This window comes from Dromiciops gliroides, chromosome 1 (genome assembly GCF_019393635.1).
Source record: "Dromiciops gliroides isolate mDroGli1 chromosome 1, mDroGli1.pri, whole genome shotgun sequence".
Lineage (NCBI taxonomy): Eukaryota > Metazoa > Chordata > Mammalia > Microbiotheria > Microbiotheriidae > Dromiciops > Dromiciops gliroides.
Genome location: NC_057861.1, coordinates 761,049,985 through 761,064,840, shown reverse-complemented (window position 1 = coordinate 761,064,840; position 14,856 = coordinate 761,049,985). Strand labels below are relative to the sequence as shown.

At 49.5% G+C, this 14,856-nt stretch overlaps 2 protein-coding genes across 2 annotated transcripts in view; one reads left to right on the top strand and one right to left on the bottom strand.

The window, feature by feature from the left end:
- The window catches only part of LOC122737067 (centromere protein P), a 194,273-nt gene that overhangs the window by 131,711 nt on the left and 47,706 nt on the right, over positions 1-14,856 (bottom strand). The gene's annotated exons all lie outside the window — the stretch shown is intronic.
- Positions 443-13,174, top strand: OMD (osteomodulin). The gene is made up of 3 exons (XM_043979483.1): positions 443-549; positions 11,326-12,277; positions 12,779-13,174. Exons 2-3 carry the CDS (start codon positions 11,347-11,349, stop codon positions 13,093-13,095), a joined length of 1,248 nt encoding a protein of 415 aa, XP_043835418.1. The 5' UTR covers positions 443-549; positions 11,326-11,346; the 3' UTR covers positions 13,096-13,174.

The following is a 14,856-nucleotide window of genomic DNA, read 5'->3' as shown; positions in this document are numbered from 1 at the left end:
GGGAAAAGGGAAGGCCTACATGTGTTTATTACAGAGTTGCAGATGGGTCTCGCTAACATTAGCTTTTGCTGCTATAAAAATCTAGGCTTCCCCTTAATTTTAACTAGAACATGGAGTTCCACCTTCTGGTGGCCATTAACTTAGAGAATTCATTTGGAATGGGAATGAAAATAAAAGCAGTAATCAGTAAGGCTGTTCATCTAGTTCTCTGTTGACCATTCAGATTATAGGAAGTGCATGCCACACCTCAAACCCAAACTAGGGAGGGAGAAGGGAGAATGACAACCACATAAATTGACCAGGGCCAGTGAAATTTTTATTTGCATTCGTAACGTTTTCTGGAAAAGAAACATATAATTTAATCCAACCCAAATGTTACTAAAGCAAATTATATTTTTGCTTAAATTGCTACAGTATTTCAAAGGACACCCCTGACTGGGGACAGAGTTACTGTGGATTTTAGGAGACTCGGTTACAGATTTCAGGAATTTCTGATTCATTCAAAGGATTTGCAAATTCAACACTCACTGAAAACTAAAGCAAAAACAGGTATGAATGGAAATGCAATATGGTTTGTCTTTTCAGTGTTTGGAAACAGCATTCCTGCTGTTTATCAACAAGAACATTTACTTCTTAAAAAATAAATAGTAGATTGATGATTGAATACTTGTATTGCAAGAAGATCTGATGAAAATTGTGGCAAATCCCCAGTGGCTAAAATTGCAGGAGAAGGAAGGAGACTTCTTGGTAGGGGAGTTTTCAAATGACCCTGAAGTGGCTGCCTTTGTTCTTGAAGTGGGCTGGGTGGCTTCCTGAGGACTCCCCCGTGAGTCAGGACCAGTGAGCTGGGGGTTTCTTTGGCTACCGAGGGTCTTGCTTGGGTTCATATTCCCCGATATTGATCGCCACTTACTTTACTGTAGCTGGAGAAGGGAGTGGAAGGGGGAGACTTTGTAACTGACCCAAGAAGTCTATTTCACCGTCTTCCTGCATATCCCTGTTCTTGTCTTATCTTTTCCCCTCTCGTTTGCCCCTTTTCCTTAAAATTACAGTGAAGGGAAAAGGGTAGAATCTGGCTAATGGAGGGTTCTGGGGAATTCAGCTGAACCCACGTTGGCGGGGGGGAGGGGGGTGTCTCACTGTATTAAGGTCTTACTGTATAATTTGAAAGAGGTCTCTAGAAATGAGAAGTTATACTCTCAGAAGACATTTTTTCTGGATCTTCAGAGTCATAGCAAAATACTTTCTTTTGCTTTAGAAGAGCCTGTCTCGATTGGCTTTCCAGAAAATGTTGAGGTGACTCTGGGGGCTTGGTTTCCTTATACCAGATATTATCCCACAGAAAGGGAGCCCCTGGTTGAGACACTGATGCTAAATTTCTCCTTCCTACTTCCTATGTGTGGATTAGGCAAGTGTTTTCAGCCCCTTTTCATCCCAAAGTGAATTATTACTCATTATTCCGTTTAAATGAGCACAAAGGAATCCTTTCTTCAAGTAAACTCAATTCCCAAAGCATTTATTAACCACCCGTTGGACGGCAGACACCGGGAGCACAAGAGGGAATTATTGAGCACGGTGCGTTTTATTTAACCTGTGACTTATAGCCAGAATTCCAAAAAGGAAAAAAAGAAACTTGTTAAAGGGAAAGCTTATTTTAAACTCCTTTGCAATTGTTATGTCTGTATTTTGTTATCAACAGCAATTTTTAGGAAATGGTTCGCAGAAAGCGAGGTGGTAAATAGTGAGCCAGAGTCCTAGACAAGGGGGGCACAAGAGGGAGAGAACAGTTACCTCTGGTCAGAGGAAATGCCCTTAACAAAAGCCCAAGGAGACCACTAGAAATCACTGGACACCAGCACTTAAAGACAGCTACTTTCCCCCTCTGTTCACCCCTTCGAAAACCAGAGTCAGGGGGTGAGAGGCTGAAAGTGGGGAGATGGTTTGGAGCCAGGCTTCTCCACGAAAGGGGGGTCCCAGTATGGACAGAGCAGGAGGTAGACTGGGGGGCAAATATGAAGACAGCATCTGGAGGTAAGAGGAAGCTGTACGGGAGGCTTGGGCTCAGGAGTCTTGGAGACAGGTGCCCCAAATAGTCCCAAGGCCCGGTACTTGGCAGAAGAGGTTCAGATGGAGGGCAGGATCGTCACAAAATCTGCAGAAGGAAGAGACCAGTCACACGTCCAGATCTTTGACAGCCTCATTGAGTTGGGAGAGCTTGGGAACTGGAGCCAGCAGAACCGAACCAACAGCAGCCCCCCGGGGCAGGAAGAGCCTGGAGAGAAGAGGGAGGAGGGGACCCTGCTGAGCAAAGGAACAAACAGCACAAAGAGGGGATGGGATGGGGAGCGGGGCAGGGAAGGAAAGGCCCAGGCCCCAGGCTGTGTGATTGCAGCTTCAGGGGTCAGGGGACCATGTGAAGCAATCAGCTTGTGCTCTGCCTGGTCAGGAGGCACAGTGGAGAGAGCATCAGAAGAGCCCAGTTCAAATCGGCCTCAGACACCGATGCCACCACACCTCTCTGGGCAAGAGTTTTCTCCCCCGCAAAGAATGGGCTCACAACAGCACCTGCATCGGGGCTTCTAGGAGGATGGAAAGAACTCTGCAGACCCCAAAGAGCTTTCGAAATGATCGTTATTGTTAATCACGAGCAATACTATGCTCTCACGCTAGCCATTCCGCAAAGTTCCCAACGGGCCAGGCTCCAACACACCACACTCTTCTCCACGAAAAGGAAAATCAGAGAGCAAAGTGAGGCCTTTAAAGAACAACAGAAGTCTTTGGCCCCAAACAATCGGGAGCCTTGGCGGGCATGGGGAGGTGGGCAGGAGTCTGCCCAGCATTGGGGGGGTTTTCGGTTTCCATCCAATCCAGACCTACGGTCTCACAGCAGTAGAGAATGCCCTTCTATCCCGCTCACCCCACTGAGGGGCTTTCTAGAAAGAGAGGCTGCATTCTGCAAGGTTCTCACATCACAGAGTGGCTCCAAGAACCGTGCTCCACAGAGACTGGGCCTGGTTTCTGAGGATGAGCTGAGGCAGGTACAGGGACCCATCACCAACAACCGAGTCTCTCGCAGATGAGTCTGTGGCCTTATCAATCCAGGGAACCAAGAACACACTGAATGGTACCAAACCCTTCCCCGCCCCTTCCACGTGTGTGGTGACTGGTGGGAGAGGGGCAGTGTGGGGGAAGCACATGACTGTCTGACCCCAGGCAAACACCATCTGGACTGTTGGTGTTAGGAAGGCGAGACCCTTGTCCAGTGACCAAGGCGTAGACATGCTGCTAGAGGCACCGAACAGCATCGATCCCAACATCCTGGCCAGAAATGAAACTGAGGCTGCGGCTAGGTGAGAGGACATTGGTCTAGTCCGAACCACACCCCAACACTCCGAGCAACGGCTCCTCCAGACTCTGCCTGAAGACCCCTCTGGGACAGCTCTCGTGCTCAGAAAGTTCCCGACATCAGGCTTTGGTCTTTTGCACCTTTCCCTCCTCCCCTCACCCTCCTCCCAGTCCAGCTGCTCCTGATTCTGCCCCTGAGGGCCAACAGAACAAATCTAGACCCTCCCCTCAGTACTGCCCCTCAAATACCTGGATGCAACTGTCCTACCCCCACCCTCCTCCGAAGTCTTCTCTACAGGAAGCAGGCCCAGCTCCTTCAGCCAATCCTCCCGTGACAACAACTCAAGGCCCTCCGCCCTCCTGGCTGCCCAACACAAGCCACTCTCAAGTCCCCTGATGCCTCTTTTACACTGTGGTGCCCACAGTCCACCAGAGGGCCGAGCGCAGGGGACTCTTGCCCACTGCTTCCTCTTAAGGTAGCCCAACGCCACCATGTTTTTGTGGGCCCCCACAGCAGTGTGCTCGTTGGTGCCGAAAGGCATTCTCCTCAGAGCAACAAAAAGAACCATTTGCTTCATGGGACTTTTGGTCTTTGATCATTGATACACTCAGGGGAGGCCAAAAGGCTGCTGTCATGTGCCATCGACTGTAGAGAATGAGGAGGTGGGAGGGCTTGATAAAGCCTTCCAAGTTAAGTCAACTTGGATCTGCATAACCAGCCTCTGCCACGCAAAGGGGCCACGGGAGAGAAGCTTACCAATTGCTTTGGAGACAGGGCCAGAAGGAAGAAACGAAATGCCAAACAGAAGCCTCCCACCTAACCACACAAGACTTCTATCTCCCTTCGGAGGGCTGACAAGATCCTCCATGGGATACACAACAAATGAAACGGGTTCTCTTTGGACAATTAAGAAGTCTGTTACCTATGTGGACAGGGAGGAGAGGAGGGGAGGGGAGCTGTCCAGTCGGACACACAGTGATGGGTCAGCATGAAGGTCCAGACCACCAGAAGACCTGACCCTCTCAAGCCCATGTGGCGCTTTCAGCGCCATGGAACCAGAGTTCTTTTTTTTTTTTTTTTTTATGGACATTTGGTTACTTTATTTTTATTATACTGAATACTTTTTCACAATAGTTGGATTAGTTTTCTGATCTACCAAGAGAGTATTAGTTTGTTTCATTTTCTATAACCCCTCCAAAATTGACCATTCCTTTTTTTCCCCCATCTTTCTCAGTTTGCTGGACCTAGCAACTCTAACTCATTATTTAAGCCATTTAAGTTATTCTACATCCTTTCTCAAGGACTTCAATACCCATTCCCCCGCTCCCCCCACCACCACCATATCCTAACTCTGCCATAACACTTGGGACCTTCAATAAACATTGATTTTTCTCAAATATTCTAAACTCAAAGTTGATCAACTTTCTAGAATCTTTCCATTTTCACTTCAGCTCAGTTGGTAGAAGGGGACATAAAAAGATGTAACATTCACCAAAATAGCTTCAAACTGCATGATCTATAACTTTGACACTGGTCTTTGCGAAAAATCCATTCTTCAATTTCTTTCCTTCAAATTTATTTTTTATCTTCACTATGATAACCCAAATGCAGACTCTTCTCCTAACATAGCTCCCATCCTCTTACTTAGGTCCTCTTTATTTTTCCTAGAGAAAGATCTATATCCTTGATGATTGAGATCTCTAAAAATGTATACTGCCTAATGATAACTGAACCAGAGTTCTTTTGAGGCCACAGGACTCTACGCCTTGCAGCCAGACCACATCGCCAGAGGAGAATGGGAGCTAAAAGCACGGACCTTTGGTTCAGGGTTGCTAAAAACAACGTGGCCATCTGAAGAGACAGTCCAGACCATTCCTCTTCTCCTGTCTGACTGTTATCCCACGGTTGTGTCCGTTTGCAGTATCTGTCCCATAGACGGATGGGAGACAGTGTATATCACAGCTGCGACAACAGGCATTCTTCATCCACTTAGTTTTCCCTCTGTGGATAATCAGATCAGATTCTCTCGAGTGATTATGAATCTCATTTAGGAGAAGTCTCTACAATGAACTTATGGAAGCACATGGCTAAGAGTCACAGAGGCTGGTCAAACAAGGATCTGGAGGGAATACCCACTTAGGAGAGATCACTGAAGTGCTGGTATTTCAAAGCTGAAAAATGAGACACCAATGAAGGAATGGACATCAACAAGGATGACGACAATTTTATACAGAAGCTTAACCAATGGGAAGAGCTTCTCCTAGCCAGATGAAGAGTCTAGAAAGGACTTCATCAGCAAGCCTGGCTTGGAATATCTTGAACTCATTGAGACGACCTCATGGAGATGGGTGGAGGAGGGGCTGGAACAGAGTCATCTTACCAAACACCCAGAAACAGTTTGAAGAAGGACGGATTTTCTCAGAAGCTTGATAAGAGACCCCAGTGAAGGCAAACCGTCCCTGACCCAACAAAAGTACTGTCAAGACCTCTGCCACAAACGCTTTTTGCCACCAAGGGCCCTGGGTCCACCACCCGTGGCCTCTAACACTGGTCTTGGAAGAGCTGCAAGAGGAAGAAGAAATGGCCCTGAAGAAAACTCAGTTGGAAATGCAAGTGATCCATAGGAATTAAGTGACTCATAACTGGTGATGGTCCTACACTAACAGTTAAGAAGTTTACTGGCTGCTGGTGGTTGCCCTGCATGCTTGAAGAGGAAGACCCCAACAGCATCATATGCTGGGCTCAAGGGGCAGTGTGTGGCTGATCAGACCAAGAGAAGCCCAGAAGGCTCTGCCACAGGTCGGGCACAGATAGTCCTCGTGAACATTTGGAGGGGAGATGGCTCTAAATTTGTGCGCCTTGTGTTTCTCTTGAGCTACTGTAGTTCTGCTCCACTCCTAGAGCTCAGCGCCTTTGATGGGGCATGCCAGGCTCGGCGGTCCTGTGCCAGTGTCTTCCAGGTCTCACAATTGATCCCCAAATTCTTCGGAGAGAAGATGGGGAGCACAATGAGGACAGATTCCAGGTTTCCTCCCTCCCAGGTCAATGCTAAGCCCATTCCCAACATAGTCAGAGCTGATGGAAGCCAGTAACCCCAACATATGGACGATACAGCAAGATAACATGAAGCATAGGCGTCACACACAAAGAGAAGGAAGCTATGCAATAATTAATGGCCATTGCTGACAGTCCTACGGGCTCCAGGAAAGGCCAGCCCCGAACAAGGGTTCATACCACACACAGCAAATCCTGGTCTTTAGAATGACCCCATTCTTTGTAGATGATTCTGTAAGTGAACAAGGGAACAGCTCTGGTATTCTGCCTCACCGGGCATGTGAGGGTGTGGGTGTTTGTGTGTACGTGTGTGTTAAGGTTAGGTGAAGGCAAGAAGGTGGCAAAGTGGGTAGAGCCTTGGACTGGGAGTCAGCAAGACCCAAATCCAAATGCTACCTCGGGCAGTTAATTAGCTGTGTGATCCTGGCTAACACCCCTGTGTGTGAGGATCAAATGAGTTAACCTGTACCCAGTGCTTGAATTTCTCTAAAGGTTAGCTAGCATCGATGGCAGTTGGAGAATAGCGTAAATCAGTCCCAGGGTCTAGTCTAAATGTTTCTTCTCCCCATAGGCCCCCAAGTCCAGGCCGGGGGAAGTAGGCAGCCAACTCATACTGAGAAGATAGCATCTACTACACAGGGCCGTTGTAAGGTCAAAGGAGACTGTATTCATAAAGCGCTTAGCACGGTGCCTGGCACTGTGCTTAAAAAGTGCTCATTCTCCCCTGTCCCTCCCCCTGCCCCCTCCCCAGGCCGAGGACAGAGTGGGGACATTTAACAAGGGCAGGCAGGTGTCCCCTCACAAGGTGCGAGTGTTAATTACTCCATTGTAGAGGTCTTTCTCCTTAGCAGAAACGGCAGAAGCCGGTCAAGTCCTTTTCTTGGGTGGGAGGCATCGTGGTCCCAATCGCTCCAACCAAAAGCCTTTCCCCTTTTTTGATCCCCAGTTTCTTCCACTGTAACTTTGAAAAGCTCTGATTCCCTCACCAGCCTCAGCGCCCAGCATTGTTTTTACTCATTCCCCCCTACACGGCCTTGCTCCCACCTTTTGAGTATTTCCTTTGAATGCTTAGGTTGCTTGGTGAGCTCTGAATGAGGCTATGGGATCCCATCTTTGCTTTGAAATCTGTTTCCCCAAATCCAGCATAGTTGCCTATGTTTCTCCTTCTCTCTCCCAAATTCTCCTGGGACATAGTGGACGCTTTCCTGCAGAGTTCCCATCGTTTTTACTACAACTGGTTCTTCTCTCTTATCCAGACTGATCCAGAAAAGAATTTCCCCCATCCAGATGTCACAAAGAGACTGAGCCTGGGCTGTGCCTGTGATGCCCAGCTCTCCCTGGCCTCTGTGCAGAGGATCACTGGCCACTCTCTCTCCTGGCCTTCTCTTGGCTCTTTACAGATCCTAACCCTAAATCCTTCCACTCTGCCTTCTACACCAGACATTGGTTCCTCCAGACTGTCCCAGGGCGATCTCCTATACTCCATCATTTGGACAAATCTCAAATCATGTTCTCCATCACTGGCTCTTCCCCAGACTCTCCCTTGGAGCTGATCCCTGGCTAAGTCTGTGTGGATTTCCTGAAGGAATCTCAAGTTCAGCCTTCCTAGAACCAACATCATCATATCTGCTGCCCTTCTGTTCTTTACTGACGCCTCTAAAAGTTCTCTGATTTGTCCAGTGGATCCCCTCTTCCTGGCTTCACTGTTCAAGGTTCCAGCATGCACTTGCATAAGGCATATTCCATCAAACAAGCCCTGCTTAATGCCAAGCACAGTCATGTTAACAGCTCAGGCTCACTATGATGCCTTGGCTTTCTGAAAGGTCTGGGTTTTTTTCTTCCAATGAGGTTTTCATGCCAATCCAATTCCTTAAAAGGAAGTCCAGGGTGAAAAGATGTGATAGATAAGTTGTGTAACTGATGATGCTTACATTCACCATGCTTGGGGACTGGCATGCTGCCCACTCGTCACCAGGCACTTCTACAATCAGCAAAGCGAGGAGTCTGCGATTTGGGGAGGCAGGCCAGAGGGTACGGCCGACAGCTTAGAAAGGACACCACTAACTAGCCTCTCTTCCATTACGAGGCTCTGGGCAGGTAGCACTAAGGGGGAATTGGGGGGCTCGAGTTTGTCCTGGGTGGCCAACTAAACTGTGCCTGTGGAGGTCATTTCTTGAAAATAAATGTAAAAGCATTATTAAGCACCTATGGTATCCCAAGCACCGGGTTTAGTGCTTGCTGAGGAAATCATGCCTGCCCTTGAACGAAGGGAAGGGAAGGAAAGAAATCATGGCAGAGTCTCTTCCTGATACAGAACCCCCCTGGCCCCAGGTTCTGGCAATCCCATATTGTATTTTTTTTTGTGGGGGGCAGGGCAATGAGGGTTAAGTGACTTGCCCAGGGTCACACAGCTAATGTCAAGTGTCTGAGGCCAGATTTGAACTCAGGTTCTCCTGAATCCAGGGCAGGTGCTTTATCCACTGGGCCACCTAGCAGCCCCCCCACCTCCCGCATTGTATTCTTTTTTCTTTTTTTTTTTTGGTGGGGTAATGGGAGTTAAGTGACTTGCCCAGGGTCACACAGCTAGTAAGTGTCAAGTTTCTGAGGCTGCTTTTGAACTCAGGTCCTCCTGAATCCAGGGCCAGTGCTTTATCCGTTGTGCCACCTAGTAGCCCCCCCCCCATTGCATTCTTTATGCTTCTTCCTGTTCCCCTGTATCATGTGTGGACAATCCGATCCCTTGGTGGGGATGTCGCCATAGGAGATGCCCTTTGGGTATGGACTGGACTAGAGAGCTGGGGGCCCCTTACCAATGCCAAGTTTCGTATTTCTTAGATGACCGGGAGGGCCTTGGTGGCTCGGCCAATCCATGAGCTGGGCAGGTCCAAAAGAGCGAGAACGGCCAAGAGTGCGCTGTCTCATTCCCCCAGCCCACCACCCTTCTTGCGTTTATGGTACCATAACCTTCTAAGCCTCCCTGGCTCATCCCTTGGCCTTACCTCTGACATTTTCCTCCCTACAAGGCAAAATTGAGGGCATACCAGGAAAGTGAGTGGACAGGCAAAGAAACAGAAAACGTCGCAGTAACGAGGGGGCCAGTGGAGCTGGAGCGTGGAGGGCAGGAAGGAGCCAGGGGACTGCAGTATTACGGAGGGAGGTGACGAGGGGCGGCACTCAATGCACTGGCTGTGTGAGTGGAGAGAAGACGTACACAAGAGCCATTCTGAAGGCTTGGCAATGGACTGGATGCGTGGGCCGAGGAGTTGAGGGTGCACTGGGCAAGCCTAGTGGCTGGGAGGATGGTGGCGTCCTCAAGTCTGGAAGAGGGGAGGGTTTGGGGAGGAAAAAATACTGAGTTCTACTTTGGACATGTGGAGTCTGAGCTGCCTCCTGGCACATGTGGTTCAAGATGGCGCCAGGACAGCCGGTTTGAAACATCCCCTAGGACACTGGCAATGGGATCCTGGGGGATCTAGAGATGTGGGGCTCATCTTCTGGATTTGCAGATGCCCTTTGCTCTTAGGAAAAACCAAGCCTGGGGCGTTAATGAGTTAATCAGGCAAAATCCCAGCAGTACAAGGCAGGAAGGCCCAGCGCAGAACCTTGGGGGCCACCCTTGCTTGGTGGTTATCCTGTGCTGTGGCTGAAGAAGCAGAGAAACTAACCAACCTGAAGAGAAGTCACCAGGCTACTCGGGCCTGCTGGCAGGAGATGGCGAGGAGTGGTGGAGAAGCACGAGGTCTGGCACCAAAGGCACGAGCTCACCACAGGGCTCTGCCCCTCACTGCAAAGGTTGGTTTGAAATAGATTCCCTTGGGACATCATTGAACCTCTGGGTGACTCAGGCTTCTCACGGCTAAGATGAAATGAGCTCTACGGGTTTTCTACCTTGCAATGGGTGATTTCATGACAACATGTGAGTGGCCTTCAGGGGTCATCTCCTTACCATACGTGGCTGGAGGGTCGGGTCAGGCCAGAGGGGTTCTGCCGTAGAGAGAATAAGCAGGCGCTGGGGAAGGAGCCAGAACACAGAAGCTCCTGAGCAGGCTGGATCAGAAACCAACCCACTTTTAGAATGAATTACCAGGTAATGAGAGTTGGGTACACCTCTGGGTTAGCAGACACCCCATGCTCTTAGGTCTGGAGCAGAGAGAGTAGACCGAGGGAGGGCAGAGAGAACAGATGTCAGAACTGAGCCATCAGCTACTTCGGCCGAGCCCAAACAGAGGGAAGGGCGACGGGAGGCAGGGTGGGGGCTGTCTGCCTGACTGCAGGACATGAGGCGGGCTCAGATGAGGAGAAGGCCAGGGGAGCCTGGAAATCTGAGACACTTTATTAAGGAGGAGGAGACTCCAGTCCCAGGGCCAAGGGCCACAGTTCTCCAGGAGATCTCCAAGAATCTGAGATCATTCAGCCAGGCCTAAAGCTGGGGCTAGAGCCCATGGGGCTGAGGTGTCAGACACAGGCCATAACTCTCCAGAGCACTGCCGTTAAAATGTAACTGGGTATGGGGCAGTTAGGTGGCTCAGTGGATATAATACTGGCTCTGGAGTCAGGAGGACCTGAGTTCAGGTCCAGCCTCAGACACTTGACACTAGCTATGTGACTTAACCCCAATTGCCTCACCAAAAAAAAAAACGGAACTGGGAAATATTAAACAAAGTAAATAAAAATACAATCCATAAGGTTAGAGGAGGTCTCTGAGCCAGCCATGAGTCACTGGGACCCCGATGTACAGCCGGGTGGCCCCCACTTCTCTTTGGGTTGGACACTCCTGCTGAGCCTGCTGGATGATAAGCACCAACTTCTGCACCGTCACTCCCTCTTTTTAGACATTCCTGCCACCTCTTCTGACCAAAAATGTGCGACAGCGCACAGAAATGTCAGTTCAATGAACCTTTTCCCTTTTCTTTTCTCCTCTTTAGCCTGAATTAGGGTGCGAGGACATGAGTCTTCTCGGCCGACTACGGATCCTTTTCTTCTTCTGGGGAGTCACCGTGCACTGTCAGTATGAGACCTACCGGACAGATGAAGACTACGATGAAGAGAGCGACGATGAGTACCCGCCAGTCTTTTACTTTCACTCCGATGGAGATCGCGGGGTTCCCTCTCACCCTCTTGGCTGTGCCGCAGAATGCTTCTGCCCCCCGACCTTCCCATCGGCCATGTACTGCGACAACCGGAAGCTCAAGACGATCCCCAAGATCCCGATGCACATTCAACAGCTCTACCTCCAGTTCAATGAAATCGAAGCCGTGACGGCACAGCCATTTGCCAACGCTTCTAACTTGAAAGGAATCAACCTGAGCCATAATCGAATCAAGTCTCACAAGATTGAACACGGCGTCTTTGGCGAGCTTTCTAATCTCTTACAACTGCATTTGGAGCATAACGAGTTAGCAGAGTTCCCATTTCCACTTCCTAAGTCTTTAGAGAGCCTTCTTCTTGGCTACAATGAGATCTCCAGAGTGGAGGCCAACGCCATGGAAGGATTACTCAATCTGACCGTGCTGGACCTCTGCCACAACCAGCTTCACGACTCTCTATTAAAAGAGAAACTTTCCAAAATGCGCAAATTGATGCAACTCAATTTGTGTAGCAACAATTTACAGTCAATGCCTCTTGACTTACCTTCGTCACTTATGCATCTATCTCTAGAAAATAATTCCATTTCTCTCATACCAGACAATTACTTCCAAAAATTTCCCAAGCTTCTTGCTCTAAGAATATCATACAACAACCTGCAAGAGATCCCACATGATATTTTTAATATTTCCAGCCTTGTAGAGCTCAACGTTGGGCATAACAAACTGAAGCGAGTGTTCTACATACCCAGAAACTTGCAACATCTCTACATGGAAGACAACGAAATCGAATGTATGTAAAACCTTGTCTTTTTTAAAGGGGGAATGGGGTGGTCTCTGACCAGAGAGTGACATGACCTCTGATCCCTAGGCATGGCTGCCAATGAAGTTAGCCAGGAAAAGGGTGGAATTATGTGTGGCTTAGAAAAGCTCTTGCCTACAGCATAACACTTGTGATACTTTCTGCTAAATTTTGCTCTATTCCACATAAGGCTTAACCAAATAACACAAGCACAAATCCTGTCGACACGAACTTAAATGTCTTTCTCTGATTCGCTTGAAAAACCATGAAATGTTGACTTCTCCAAGGGCTTATTGCAGCTGGTACTGACGCCTCTAACCACTTTGGTGGGGGGGTTGAGGGGGCTCTGAGGTAGGCGGAGGTTGTGCTGTGGGGCCACTGAGAGACCCCCCCCCCAATTCTGACTGCAGAGGAGGTGTTTGAAAAGAACACGACCGCTGAGTGCTGTCCTGACGGCTTCTTGGATGCTAACTCTCTGTTTTTACTTCACAGATATAAATGTCACCCTGATGTGTCCATCCATGGACCGGATACATCATCACCACTTAACCTACATCCGCCTGGACCAAAACAGGCTGAGAGAACCCATAAGCTCCTACGTTTTCTTCTGTTTCCCCTACATGCACAGCATTTACTATGGGGAACAAAGAAAACCTGACGGGCAGACGGTGCTGCTGAAGACACAAGTGTTCCGCAGGTTTCAGGATGAAGAAGAAGAAGAAGAACAAGAAGGAGGCGATGGAGGAGAGGAGCCTGAGGGGCCGGAGCAGGGAAGAACAGAAGAGAACTTTGATCCTTACTTCTATTAACTGCAGTAGCTTTACATTTCTGCTTGACTCAAGCTTCATAGCCCTTCCAGATGTCACTGAGCACTAACAAATAAATAGAAACCAGCATTTCATATATTCAGAATGTGAATGGTCTGGCATTTCTCAAGCTTAAAAAGCCTTTGTCCCCCATCAGATAGCCACCTTCACCTCACTGCCTCCTCCTTCATTGTTAACTGTTAAGGAGAAAACTCCCACTAAATATTAAAAGAACTCACAAATCAACAAAGCAGAAAGCCCCAGATTCTGTCACCCGAGGGTTCCGACTCCGTGTGCCCGTTAGTGATGTGACCGTGTCATCCCCCAGCATGTTGGGAGCTGGGGGCCCCGCTGGAAGGCCCCCTCCCCTACTTGGTTGCTTGTTGACAAATACCCATACAGACCTGGAGGCACCTCAAGCTTGTGAACATGGATGTGACAAAGGGTGTGCAGAAATGCGACACGATGTCCGTGTTTGATAGTTTGACAATTAAGCCAGGAAAACGGGAACCTCAGAGAACCTCTAGAACTCCCTCCCAGCCCACCACGAGTCACATTCCTATGAAGATCCTGAAGGTCAGAACCCAACCTGCCCAGGGTCACACAGGTCAAAGCTCGAGAGGCAGGATCTGAACCCCAGTTTCTTTGCCCCCAAACCCAGGAGCCCTGAGGTTCCACAACAGTAACCCTGAAGTGGGCACATGGACAAAAGGCTGCAGCAGAATAGTCAGGGTGGCTGATAGGTGAGCAGCAGTAACCAGTGGCCCTGTTAACATGTGTTAGCCGGGTAGCTGCGCAGTAAAACCCGTGGCACTACAGAGTGTAGCAGTGAGTGGAGCTTCCGTCCTATGCTGCATGGAGTCAGTTCCGGCTGCCCCGGGGCACCCACGTGAAACAGTCACTAGGGGAGGCCAATTCTCAGACCTCCCTTTTACTAACAAACTTCTGGAGCGGCCATTTTGGACACTGGCATTTCTGGGGGTCTCCAAGGAGCCACAAAATTCCCCACCCCCCAACTCCTCCCCTGCTCAGCCTCCTTCCCTCCTCCCAGGTCTGCTGGGCCCAGCTGGGGCCCAGAACCATAGATTGCCTACGGGACTTTTCACCCTCACCGCGTCTCAAACTGAACCCTGTAGCCCCTCCCTCTTCCTAATTTTAACTAGGAGTCACCCTCAATCCCTGCCTCTCCCTTGCCTCTATACCTGCCAATTCGTGTGGATTCTTCTTGCACACTCTCCCATGTGCCCCCTCCTCTTCTCTGGCTCCTGATAGAGTTAAAGCGTCCCTCACCTCTGGCCTGGGCTGGTTCAGGAGCCCCCTCTTGGTTTGCTCACCTCAAAGCTTTCCTCCTTTAGTGTATCCTTTGAACACAGGAAGTACTTTCTTTCACTCCCATGCATGCGCCCATCCATCCATCCATCCATCCATCCATCCATCCATCCATCCATCCATCCATCCATCCATCCATCCATCCATCCATCCATCCATCCATCCATTTGCTCCTTTGCCATCTGGCCCCAGATGCCCTTCCCAGACTGATTAGAAAAAACTGCTTCCCTTCCCACACTCTGCTTTTTGGCCTCCTTGGGCTCCCTGTATGCCCCAAACAGACCCACTGCCCACCACGATCCCTACAACGCCTGGACCAGATCTTCTCTCTCTTCTCCTTCTCCTCCAACGCCGCCCACCCCCCACGCTGCCCCAGGAGATCGCAGAAGGCCATATGATGTGACAAGTGGCCTGGGGCCTCCCCCCTCCAAACTT

What these genes read in the sequence shown, in the direction of transcription:
- OMD (XM_043979483.1), top strand. Translation starts at nt 11,347, where the DNA reads ATGAGTCTTCTCGGCCGACTACGGATCCTTTTCTTCTTCTGGGGAGTC. An exon ending in GGAAGACAACGAAATCGAAT is followed by an intron (nt 12,278 to 12,778) that starts GTATGTAAAACC and finishes TTTACTTCACAG; the next exon opens with ATATAAATGTCACCCTGATG.